This window comes from Agelaius tricolor, unplaced genomic scaffold, assembly GCF_023055355.1.
Source record: "Agelaius tricolor isolate 1412-34295 unplaced genomic scaffold, bAgeTri1.0.p SCAF_5, whole genome shotgun sequence".
In the NCBI taxonomy this organism is placed as follows: Eukaryota; Metazoa; Chordata; class Aves; order Passeriformes; family Icteridae; genus Agelaius; species Agelaius tricolor.
This window is the reverse complement of record NW_027269265.1, coordinates 43,498,670-43,511,551: the sequence shown is the minus strand read 5'-3', so window position 1 is coordinate 43,511,551 and position 12,882 is coordinate 43,498,670. Positions and strand designations below refer to the sequence as shown.

General features: G+C 45.7%; 1 protein-coding gene across 4 annotated transcripts in view; it reads left to right on the top strand.

Moving 5' to 3' along the window:
- The window catches only part of PRR5L (proline rich 5 like), a 41,546-nt gene extending 32,914 nt beyond the window's left edge, over window positions 1-8,632 (top strand). For all 4 annotated transcript variants that reach the window (XM_071427605.1, XM_071427606.1, XM_071427608.1 and 1 more), the window contains 3 exons: window positions 196-336; window positions 2,001-2,127; window positions 5,754-8,632. In XM_071427605.1, the coding sequence (XP_071283706.1) occupies window positions 196-336; window positions 2,001-2,127; window positions 5,754-6,085 (600 nt within the window). In that variant the 3' untranslated portion in view covers window positions 6,086-8,632. The remainder of the gene's footprint in view (window positions 1-195; window positions 337-2,000; window positions 2,128-5,753) is intronic.
- Window positions 8,633-12,882: the final 4,250 nt, after the last annotated feature.

Genomic DNA, 12,882 nt, shown 5'->3' with positions numbered 1-12,882 from the left:
TGCCCACTTCAGAATTTGTGTGAGACTGAGAGGGAAAAAATTAAAGAGTATCATGAATCCTCAGCATGAATGACTGGGGGTGTTCTGCCACAGCAGCAATGGGCAGAATAAACCCTCCTGTCTGTGTGCCCACATGCTGGTATGATGCTCACATGTCCCTTTATCTACATTTGGATTTTGCCTTTGTTTTTTTAGGGCCAGGAGTTGACTATCCGTCAGATTGCTCTTCTTGGCTTCAGAGACTTGGTCTTGCTAAAAGTAAAGTTGGAAGAAATCCTTCCCCTGGTCCAGACAAAGGTTCCAGCTTCCATTGTCCAGATGCTGTTAATTCTGCAGGTGGGGAACCTCTACTCTTCTTCATCTGACTCACTTGGGTATCTTGACCTCGTTGAAATCATACAAACACTGGAGGAAAAATCGTTGAAATCATACAAACACTGGGGAGAGTAGAGGGTGTGATGAAGGGGATGTGATATGTGCTTATGGGAGTGGTCAGTGTTAAAATGAGAGCTGAATTTGGATGCCCTGAGCTTTCCTGGGAACAGGTAAAGATGTTGCCTTGAAAGGGCTGGGTTTTGTGGTTGTTTTTTGTTTGTTGGTTTTTTTTTTTTGATACCTCTCCTCCCCATCTAGGAACAATGTCAGGACTCTCTTTTTCACACAAATTTTCATCTTCTAGCTTGTCTGAATGCCTCTTTGTGCCCTAATTTTCCTGATTTCTCAGCTTTGCAAGGACAGGGCAAGTCTCCATCACAGCAGATAATGGAATTTGAATGGACTGTGGCTCTGGCTGCTTGACACCAGCACCATGGCTGGCTGGGATGCTGACTATGCCCATTAGAGGAGAAATACCTTTTGGCAGCAGGCAAAATGAGAGGCCATCTTTCAAAGGCCTCTCCCAAGAGATCTAGAGCATCTGTGGTGACTATCCTCTTTATCCAGGTCTCAACAGAATACTTCCCAAGCATTCCAAATACAGCCAGTTTTGGTTTTTTCTCATATTGCCCAGCCCAACAGTGCTGAAAAATGCCATCTAACATGTTAGAGTTGATAGAGTCATAGAATGGTTTGGGTTGGAGGGGATCATATAGTTCCAGCCTCCCTGCCATGGGCAGGGACACCTTCCACTAGACCAGGCTGTTCAGAGCTCCATCCAGCCTTCCTCTGAACCATGTGCAGGACCTTTCATTTGACCTTGTTGATTATCATGAGGTTTGCACAGGCCCATATCTTGAGCCTTTCAAAGTCTCTCTGGATGGCATCCCTTCCCTTCAACATACCACACAGTCTGGTGACTTTTATTTCTTCTCCTACATAATGGGTGTCTGAGAATTAAACTTTATGAAGCACAACCAGAGTTGCAAAGTGGCTAAGCTGGTAGTTCTGTATGAACTCTCACTGTTCTGATGTTCCAGTGACCCAGACTGGAACAGCAGGTGATACTAGAGTGCTAGCTCAATTTCCCTGAATGTTTTTAATACAAGACTCTTGAGAGCAAAGAGAATCTCAAAGCAATGCATTTGAGGAAAAAAGCTTATTGAGGCTTTGCAGGAAGTTAAGTCTGAATGGTTTCTGAAATTGCTGTTAAATTGGTTGGTGTTATCTACCATCTTCACAGCTATAAGCTGAACCACAGAGGGTGCTTTGCCTGCAGTCCTGCCTAGGGAAAGAGCAGTGCTTTGCCCAGGGTGTGTTAAGGCTTTTCTACAAAGTGGTGTTTGTTTTCTGGTACAACCACCCTGGCATACTGACACTGCTGCAGTGCACTGTGCACATCCTCAGTGTGAGCACACCTCATACCTTCCTGTCACTTGCTCAGTAAAAAGAACTCTCTGCCCAATGTGGCCCTAGGGTGTGGCTGTAACTTCAACAAGGAGATTGACCTGAAAGGCAACCAAACCTCCATCACCTCCAAAAGCTTTACTGGCACAGTTGACAGACCCCAGGCTTTATTCCAAAATCTTTTAGAGGTGATTTGACCTTTTGTGTTTGATTTTCAGAGTGTCCATGAGCCTACTGGCCCTACTGAGGGCTATCTACAGCTGGAAGAGCTGGTCAAGCAGGTGGTATCACCATTCTTAGGTTTGTGTGAGGATCACAGCTCCTCTGGTAGCACCTGCTTGCTTGGTAAGACATGCTCGTTGTACTGAAGCTATTATTGGGGTACACAGGTTGGGTAATGGGGGGCATTTGTGCTGGAAAAGGAAACAGTGCATGACTCCATGAGAGACAGAAAACAAAGGCTAAAACACCCTTGAAAAGGCCCTGATTAATGTTTCTGTATACAAGTTTTTGTGACAGGCTTTTTCTTGTCCATGACCTAATGAGCTATTAGTTCACTATCACTGCACACAGACCCCCAAAAAGTCTCCCCTCTCTCTGGACATGAAATGGATTTTAAAACCCTTTTGTCCATGCTTGGTGTACTGCTTTCACCACAGTGAGAGCAGTACCTGGTCCTTTGCTGCCTGCTTGCTAGCATGCATCAGCTGCTGAATCAATCAGCTTTTCCAAACTGCAGAGCTGTTGCATATTAATTCTGAGGGATGACAGGGATTTTGCATGAAGTCTTCCTTCCATCTGAGGATTCTGTTTAAAAAAAACCCCCAAATTAAAATTCTGTGTTTAAAGTATGGATAAACATGTCCAGGTGAGAGAATGGGCACCTCACTTAAGGAAGAGCATGATTATTCTGGGAATAATCTTCTTCAAATGATGCAGGAGCCCTGCTCACACATGTGGCCAGCCAGAAGAGGTTGGCTAGCTAATGGGCATAGTGTTACTGATTTGATGGTCAAGAAATTTAAATAGAACAAGTGAAGAAAGCTCCAGTCTCCCTCTGCTTTTACTACCTTTAGCCTTTGCTTTGATGCAAAATTGTAGCAAGCTGGAGACCCACAGCCTGCCTTGTAGTACACTTAGGAGCATATGGGTAAAGAGGGTCTTGTGGTAGGAGAACTTATTGGAACTCAGACAGCCTATGCCTGTAATAAACCCATAGCATTGCTTTAGGAAAACTGTGGCTCAAGATTTTTGTTCTTGTGGTTGCTGGGCAATCAGATATCTTCTGTGCAAGTGAGCATGGTTGTATAGTTCAGCATGGATTTGCAGATCTGATCCTAGGGCTCAGTGTGGACCAAAATCCCCTGTAAAAGTTGGACTTTGACAGATTTGATTGCTTTGCTGTTTATGGACAGCTGCATGCTGCTGGGATGGTTTGAAAGGCAGCTGCCTGACCTGTGCTGAAGTTTCTAGCCATCCTGGATTTCTGCCAGCTGAACAAAGCATTTGTGCCATTAAAAAAAAAAAAAAAAAGAAAACCTACAAAAGCTGGCCTTGAAAGCTTATATGCCTTAAAATAATTGAACTTACTTTGATTTTTAGCTGTCATTTATTTGTGTATATTTCCAAGGTGGCCTTTTACCCTTGCTCCACCCTTTGCTGATCATGAGGAAAGAAGGAATTTCTGTTTGCAGTACAAGACAGGGACTGCAAAACTGCACTTTTCTACAAGTAATCTTGGTATTTTCACAGTGCTGCTGTGGAGGGGGCTTCTCTTCCTTTCATTTGTAATCAGACTTCTTTCTCTTCCCTCTCCCTCTCTCAGTCATCATTTTGCTTTCTCAGAACCAGTTTCTTCTCTCACTGGGCAGCCTGTAATGATGGTGAAGCCCAGTAGGTTCCCCATAATAGCTTTTGGGAGGGGTGCAGTTGGTCTTTGGATGTGCTTGCATTCTACACAGCTGCTCTGAAGGCCAGACTGCCCTCTGGACTGGAGCCTTCAGGGTAAATGAATGTTGGGAAATGTGCCTGAAGGTGTCTGCTCCCAGCTGGGAGTATGCATAAGGCTTCAGCCTGCAAGGCTGCTGTATCTTAAGCTGATTTAAAGCAGAGAGGTGTGAAAGGGACAGGACCCCTCACAGAGGGGAATTGTTGATGGCAGCATTTCCATCTGGTCTGTTAGCATCCTTTTGCTTTGCCTGTGTGAATTAGCCATACCCTGCATGGTAAGAATGCAGTGTGCCAAAGGGATCCAGCTGGCTAAGAAACAGGGTTTATACTGGGGATAGGACAGAAGATAAAACAGCCACACATCACTGCTGATGTGAGGTTGCTTGCAAAATAGTCCCAGAAAAACTCCTCCCAGTTTATATTCCTGGTCATAAGGCACCAAAATAAAAATAAAATTTCTGGTTGAGCTATGCAGAACAACTCCCTTAAGAAGACTGTCTTTTGTGGCCAAGAAAGTAAATGGGGAAAAGTAAAGCAATAAATGCATGTTCAGAGTTTAGACTAATTTCACCTAATTTTTTTCTCAAAAGAGTCATATCCTAATGCCCTTTAACACTACAGCTTGCTGTGGCTTGAGCTGCAGCTGAAACCTAGAGAATGTATTTGCTGTAACCAGCCTCAGAAGTGATTTTTGCATACTCTTAATTGTGAATGAACCATTTTGAATTGATGAATTACTGGCAGTAACAGGGTGAAGGCTGCTCACCTGTTCCTCCCTGCAACAAATAGTTTGTTTTCTGCTTTTCTTCCTGATACAAACTTCCAAAACTCTTATAACCTTCAGTGATGAGTGCTTTGCTTTGCATTTTGTTACTCTTATCTTCTGCAGTCTTGGTTGGAAGCCTTTTATATGGTTCAAAGGCTTCTGACTTTATGAAATGAAACCCTGCACTTCAGTGAAGTTTGTGAGAAACAGAGGGACACATAGGGAATGGCTCCATCAACTGCTGCAGGGATAGACCCACAGGAGGTGTCCAAAACCACATGGACCATTGCAGGAGGTGGAGGCCAGCAGGGGAACAGTAACAGTGTCTGATTCAACCTGCTGGGGTGGGATTTCAGTGAGCCAAGGCAAAACTCTGACCCCTGTCTTCCTTCAGGCTTTCAGAGTCAGAATTGGCATGTGCTTCATGGTACTGCACTGGGGACTGCACCTTGGGGCTGTGCTTTAGACCTGGCAATTTTCCTCCTTAACATTTTGCTGAGCAGATTGTACAGCCCACACCCAGCCATTCTGTGCCACTGCCTCTCCTCCTCAGCACAAATCCTGCCTTTCCCTTGTGCCCCTTTTCCCAGGCTGCCGTGGACTGTTCCTGTGCACTCTTAGGTGTTTTCTGTGTCCAGCCTCCAAACCAGATGTGTTGCAAAGTGGATGAAATGTCCTTTTTCTGGCATGATCTTTAAAAAATATGGTGGGATAATGCCAACAGAATGGCCTGTTCCTAGGCAGATGTAGAGACAGTGCAATGTAAGCATCAGGAATTTCACATTGACAACAGCTAATGGCACTTCCTGAGAGAAATTCTTCAGAGACAGGGATGGCAATTCAAATCCCCACTGAATGTTTTTTTTGGGGGACTTGTGCCACTTTAGTGTCACTTTCTTTAGTGAACCTGCATGTGAGAGTACCTACTTGGTCTTCACCCCTTGATAAAAGGGAAGACTCTGAGGAAGCTAAAGAGAGTCCCTTGGCTGCATGGTGACATTTTGGCTCACTTCTCTCACAGGCAGCAGCCCCTGTAGCAGGATGGGAAGTCTCCCTGCTCTGAGGCAGAGGCAGATCTCCTTTCCCAACACCTAGCAGTATGAGCTGGTGAGCTCCTGACTGCTTTCCAGTGGTAATGAAGTGGGGCACTGTAGCTGCACACTGAATTCTCTCTGTTCCCCAGGCCAGCCCGGCAGTGTGAGCAGCTCTCTGTTTGCGTGCTGTTGACCATTCCTGCTGCCTCTTTCCCTTCCAGAGAGAAGGTACTCCAGATCCTGCCCTAAGGCCTTGACCCCACTGACGGAGCAGGAGGGCGAGGCTTACCTGGAGAAGTGCGGGAGCATCCGTCGGCACACGGTGGCCAACGCTCACTCGGACCTCCAGCTGCTGGCCATGGCCTCCATGATGCACACGGGCATGGTGGTGGAGGAGCAGGACACTCCTGACAAGTGCCTGCTGCTGCAGCCCAGCTGCTTCGGGCACCGGCAGTGCTCCAGCGAGCCCAGCATCGCCGACGGCCCCGAGGCAGCTGCGCCTGCAGCCGGCAGGCAGGACCCTGCTGAGCTCAACTGCACCTCTGTCTGCTAGGAGGAGGCTGCCTGAGGGTGGAGAGCTGCGTGCACCACGCTGGACAAAGGGCTGTGTCATCCCTGCTGGGAAAAAAAGAGAAAAATAGGAATTTTGCTCATGTCATTGAAACGAGCTCGAGGGTTCATATGGCTGAGAATGGTATCTAGATATGTTCTTTTACCAGCCTGGGATCATTGTTGATGGAGGTACCAGGCTGCTCCAAGTGACCACTGAGGGCGGCAAAGGTTTTGCTGTTGAACAGCACAGTCTGCCTTCTGTAAGCTTTCTCTCTCTATTAGTATAAACTTTTTTTGTGTCAGGTTTCCTTCTTTTTCTTTGGTATGATACAAATTGAGTTCTTTCTGCTTTTCTCCATCTTTCCCAATTGTGCTGCTTCTTTGTTCTTTGTCCCTGCAGTGGAGGCCTCTGTGCTCAGTGTTCCTTTTGCTTCTGGTGCTTTGTGGTGAATGCTGAGCACTTCATTTCTCTTTTAAAGTTGAACTCAGGGTTGAAGCCATTTGCATCCTGCAGGAGGATCTGCTGAGGTGGCTTATGAGAGAAGATCCTTCATTTTGCTTCCCATGGGCATGGATGAAAAGTCCAAATCAGAATTGATCAGACTTTTTTTTCCCAGGCCCGAAGAGAACCGAGCACATGTGGAATCTGAGCTGAGTATTTCATATGTAGTTTATTTGGTTCCAGTCATATTCTGGGGGTTCTGGTATAAATTGAGTGCAAAGGATGGCTGGGGTGTGTAAATTGGGTGCAAAATATACTGAGCATCCTGGCATTTGGCATCAATTTGCTCTCAAAACTTCAGTGGTGATAGGGCTATGATGAAAGAGAAAATCAAAAGGGTAGGAGATGTAAAGGTGCTTCTCAACACTGGGCCATTGTGACTCCAGGTCAGGAGGTGATGATCAGTATTTCATCCTGGGCCTACCCTGGTACTTGTAGCACTTGTGGATTTCATGAGACTGAGGATAATCAGCAGGGTGTGGAAAGGAGTCCTGGCTCAGTGTATTCATGAAGTGCTCCTGACCTCCAGTGGTATCTGACTCAGTGCAGTATTGCTTTTAAGATAAAGTGAGGGCTCTTTGCAGTCTTTGGTTTTGTTTTTGTTGTGAAGATTAGGAGTGGGTCCAGTTTGCAGATGTTTGTGTCAGGCACTGCAGCCTGCAGTGTCTGCTTTGTAGCATCACTTGGTACTCCAGTGCTGCTTCTCTGGGGACAGAGCCAATCTGTTTGAGCTGTCCCTGGGCTGCTCTGCTGATGTCTTGCTAAGCAGATTTGCAAGTGTTATTATAGGCTTAGAGGTGAACTGCAGTGCTGCCTTAAATGTCAAATCCCATTGAAAATATGGACACAACACAACTACCACTTGAATCTACTCCAAGTGGTACTTGGTAAATAAGTATGTCTTGACAAGGAAACAGAAAGTTAGGATGAGCCTTTGGGTTATTTTTTTGCATGCTATGACATTAACTGCAGAATTTTCCATGCTTGTGTTAGGCATTAAACATCTTCTGCTCCCCTGGCTGCACTGGAGCACAGCTCTGAACCTGCCAGGATTTGGCATTAGTAGCACATGCAGCAAAAGGAGAGCTGATTATTATATGGCAAAAAGCATCAGAAATACCAGCTATGAGCACAAGCCATGCTGCCTTGGTAAACGAGGCTGTTGCTTTGTCTGCTGTGCTTTGCAATGTTGAGACAGGTACTTAGAAGAGCCTCCTTTTCCTTCTGTCACGGGAGCTCTTGGCCTTTGGGGAAAGAAACAGTGGCTGGATCACCAACTGTGCTTTCCACATCAGGAGAAGAGGTTCAGTGGTGCTGGCTGCCTCCTCTTCCTCAGAGCACCCACAGTCCAGCAGAGGCCAGGAAGATATGCCTTTAAGCAGCATTCCCTTCAGGTGGATTGTAGGATAAATTGCTCTCCTGTTCATAAATGGGACTGACCAGGCCAGCTTAGTGCCATCTGCCCCAGGGCAGCCATGGATTGTGGTGGAGCTGCAGAATCCCTGTGGTGGCAGCCACACCATGCTGGCCTCACCTTGGCACAGTCCCTCCAGCGTGGGGCAGATGATGATGTCCTGCTCACAGTTAATTTCTTCAGCCCTTGCTGGGACTGAGTCTTCTCTTAGTCACACCGAGGTGTGTGGGGAAGTGGTCACCCTGCAGTATTTCAGTTCACTCTCATGAATGCTTTTCTTCCTTCTGTTTCTCCTGTGACCCATTTGCCTTCTGTAAATACCCAAACCATTTTGATCAGAGAGCAGCACCCTCTTTTATGGTGAAAACTAGAACAATGTATTTATTTCCTGACATATTCTTGGATCATCTCTAGGGCTAATAGGAATTAGTCCTGGTTTTAACTTGAATTTCTTTTGTTTTACACGTATGTATGATTTTAATTATTTTGGTTTTGTATCTGTTACTTTGCAAAAATTTGCACCAAGCCCTCTGAATCATGCACTTGCCCCATTGTTTTGTTTTTATGGAGAATTAAAGCTGGTGGCTTTACTTTGTGAACTGAAGTAAACACAACCTGTTCTGTAAACCACACTGAGTTTATGGTCATGACCACCACATTTACAGCCATGTGAGGTTGCCCAAGTCTCTGCAAGTGCTTTTCTTTTACAGGCTGGGTGAAGCTGAAGGTGGCTGGCAAGCTGTGCCATGGTGGCAGTGTGAGGCTGGCCTGGAAGGGCCCTGGGAGCAGCTCTGAGGAGCAGTGCTGAGCAGTGCTGAGGAAGCTTCCAGTTCTCTGGAAGCAAAGACCCTGTCCCCATGCCAGAGCTGCAGCATGAGGAACACTTGCATTTTGGATACAGGGTTCTGATTTGGGCTTGCACTGTGGTTGCTGACCATGTCACATGGCTGTGACAGGGCCACAGGGTGGATCTTTTCTACCCTTGTGGTCACCAACTTGAGAAAGCCTCCTGGAGGAGCTGTCAGAACAGGAAGAAGGAATTTCTCTCACCACCTTCTGAAGTCTGTTACCTTCTACTTCAGTAATGACCTAGACTGAGCCACTTCTCATCACACTGAATCTGTCTTCCCTTTTCACTCTGTCTCCTTCTTAAGGTAAGTGATTTATTCTGTGTCCATGCAATTCTGTCATAAACTTATTGATGGGGCTATTCTTAGTACCACAGGCCTTTTCCCTGATATTCCCCATAGCCAAGCACATGGTTTTATTGTCAGGAAGCAGAGCTGCTTTTGGTCCTAGCCACATGAACAGCAACTTGGTTTATTTTTTAATTTTTTATCAATCAGAGAACTTGCAGTATATCTTGCTGGCACTGATGGGAGCAGGGTGAACACTGCAGGGCTTGGGTTGCCTTTTCTTTTTAGGTCCAGGTTCACCTGGAAGGCCTTTTGGCATTTGCCACTGAGTCAGCAGATGGAAAATATTTGGCTCTTTAGAGGCAGCCTGTGACCTCCAGAGGACAAACTGCAGGTCTAGTGAGAGACCAATTGTGGTATTTATGGTGTGCTTAGTTATGCAAACTTCTTAATTTTGCTGTAGTCTCAGAGTAGGGAACCTTCCTAACTGGATTCCCTGTTCCTTCCCAGCCTGGCTCCTTCCCCATGGCAGCAGCAGGACTCCTGGGCCTGGCAGAGTGCAGCTCCCTCACCCTGAAGGAAAGTTGTGTGTTAGACAAAGCCCCCAAAAGGGTGTCTGAGCTCCTAAAAGTGCCAGGCTGGCTGCTTCCCTGGCTGCCCCTTCCCCAGCTGGGACAGGTCTGCACAGAGCCAGCACCACTTCCCACTCAGGAAAGCAGGTGAGAAAACGAGACCCACCCTGGCACAGATTCCCCACAGTGCCCAGGGAGTTTCCCAGGGGTACCTGAGCTGGAAATTCAGCCCACGGTCAACATTCTCTGTAGGAAAGTCACTGCAAATTTTCCTGTTAATTAAAAGTGTGAAGGGCAGGGTATTTGGTATTTCCTTGAGCAAAGAGGAGGTAATTAGTCATCCTGTTCATATTTCAAATATGGAAAGTGGAACTGGCAGGACAAAAATAGGTTAAATGGGATATTCTTGCTTGCCCACACGTTTGGAGAGGGCTTTCTCTTCCCCCTGCTATCCCAACAGCTCCAGGTAAGGGCACCAAGCATTCAGCTACATAAACAAAAGCTTTAAAGCAGAGGTAGCAGCTTTTAAAGCAACTTTCCAGCAAAGGTACAGCTCATTCTCATCAATGTGGTGCTCGAAATGGTATGCTGCAAATAAGTGCCACATGCCACCTGAGAATTGGCTGCCTTTTATTCATTACTTGCATCTGAAATTACCTGGAGTACCCTTCTTAGTTATTTCCACCTGGGAGAGCAAGTGCTGTATCACTGTTGTGCCAGTTTACATCTCTCCTTTGTGTGAGTTCCCCCTTCCAGGGGGCTAATCCTGCCCCAAGCCCTTCTTCAGGTCTTGTGAAAGCTGTCCTAAGTCCACAAGGAGTGGCAGCTCAGATGTTTGAGTAGTTTGGATACATTTCTCCAGACCAAATGATGAAAAGAAGTGACAACTCCAGTGCATAAGTAAGTGAACTGAAAATTGTCATTATTTATCAACAGTTGCTTGCTGTGCATGGCAACACACTCTTGGGGCCACAAATATGGACTTGTGTACAGGAGACTCACCTGTGTGGGAGAGAGCAGTAAAGAACAGTTATATGCAGGTAAAGGAAATAGCTGGCTAGATTAATCTTCACCTAAATAATTGGTATAACAGAAGGTAGAGGCTTAATTGTAGTTTGATCACCAGACTTTGCAATAAGCAAAAGAAAAGCAGACTCATTAAACAAAAAGATAATGGCTTGAAGGGTCCTACCTATCCTGAACTCCTGCCATAGCACAGAGCAGATTTTCAGTAGCTGTGAATTCCAAGAGTATTCAGGGAGTTGCTGTTTGAAGTGTCTCTCATTTGGCTTCAAAGCTAATTCCCACTTATGCCAAGAGCTACTTGATAATTCTTGTGGCATAATTATTATAGACTGTGCAGTTAACAACTTCTGTTACATTGGAAAATAGATTGGAGTCAGAGAATAATTCTTTCTGACCTTGAAATTTATGAGGACAGCTGTATTGGCTCACACACAGGACTTTTCTGTGGTTGTTGAGTTGTTTCTGTTTGTTGGGTTTTTTTTTAAACTTTTTAAAAAACTTTTTTATTTTCTCTTTCTTTTTTTTTTTTAACCTGAGAGAGTGAGTTCTGTTAGAATTGCTTGGGCTTCTCAAAGACAGACCAGTTACAAGACACTCAGTCTTCAAGTCAGTACTGCAACAGGACTACCTAGAAAGTGGCAGAATTTATTTATATTAAATGTCAGTTAGAAACCACAGACTGTGCCACAAATCACCTGCCCTGCAGGCCTCTGAAACTGATTTACACCCATCCCTAGTAAGCCAGCCCTCTTTTCCACTGGGGATTTTTAATCCTCTTCACACGAAAGGCTTATTGACTAACATATCAATGGTTGTTAGAGTAGAAACTTGTTCACTTTTGTCCCCTGTGTATTTGTCTCATGGCTTCACTATGACAAGTGCTAAACCTGTCTTTCTTCAGGTACATCTCAGGCTGATGGATTGTGTATTTGCTGTGTGGTTGGATATAAGAGATGAGAGAAGCTGTTCTGCAGGAGAGAACTGACAGTATGTGTGAAAAGTGCTTCTTAAGTGGTATATGCACACCACATCTACAAAAAAAAACTCTTCTAATATTTTTTTTTGTGGGAATGAGAGAAGAGTTCTGATGTGCATTTGGAACTTTGAATCTCAGAGATTCAGAACCACTGCCCATTAGAAGTTTGAGTGAATGTAGAGGATTTCTTGTGATTTTCCCCCATCCTGTTGCTTTTTTCAGAAGACAGCAGTGGATGGTGATTACGTGCTGAGCATGGCTGTGTTTGGTAGTGCAGATGCAGCTCCTCCATTCAGCCTGTCACTGAATGTCATCAGTCTCTTCTGGCTCTTAAATGTTCAACACCTCTCTTCCCTGGAAGCCCTGCAGCAGCCTGGAGATGTGGGACCCACAGTCCTGGTTAAATGCAGTGGCTCCTCCTCAACAGCACTGTGTCAAGGAACCTTTCCTGTCTGACCATCCAGGAGCTGCTCTGGCAGTCACACTCCTATCCCCTGGGCTGTGGGAAACCCAGACCTGAGCTGGTGAGGAACCCTTTTCTCTGACTGTGAGTGTGAGCTGTGCAGCAAGCCAAGAGGGGCACCCACGGGGTTACTGGAGCCACCCACTGGGAAGGGACTTTGTTCCCAGCAGGGACAGTCTGGAGTGGTGGGAGTGTGACTGCCAGAGTGACTCCTGAATGGTGAGACAGGAAAGTTTCCTTAACAACTTCAGGGAAAAGGAGTTGCCACCATTCAGCTATTCCTCTGTCAGAGAGTGTCCTGTAGATGTTAAAAAAGTCCTGCTCTTTGAAATCAAAGTAAATGCTGCAGTAAATGAGACCTGAGAGCATTTCTCATGAGCCTCCTCCTAGCTTATTGAAATGTATGAGCTGCTGTGAACAAGACACCCACACTTATCAGGCAAACAAACAAAAAAGCCCATTTTCAAAAGCTTATTTCTTTGGCTTTATCCAATGCTTAATCTAATCCACTGTTTGTCTGCATCAACATAGCTGTCCTTCCTTGCCTGGGGTTTACAAGAGAGGAAATTGTTCAAGATCTGGACCTCTCTCATCTCTTTTCTTTTTTTTTTTCCTGATTAACTGTGGTGGTTAGCTGATTGACTCACAGAGCTGGTGATGCCTTCAGAGGGCAGCAGCAGCCTCTCTCCACTCCTCCTCTGGCTTGGCA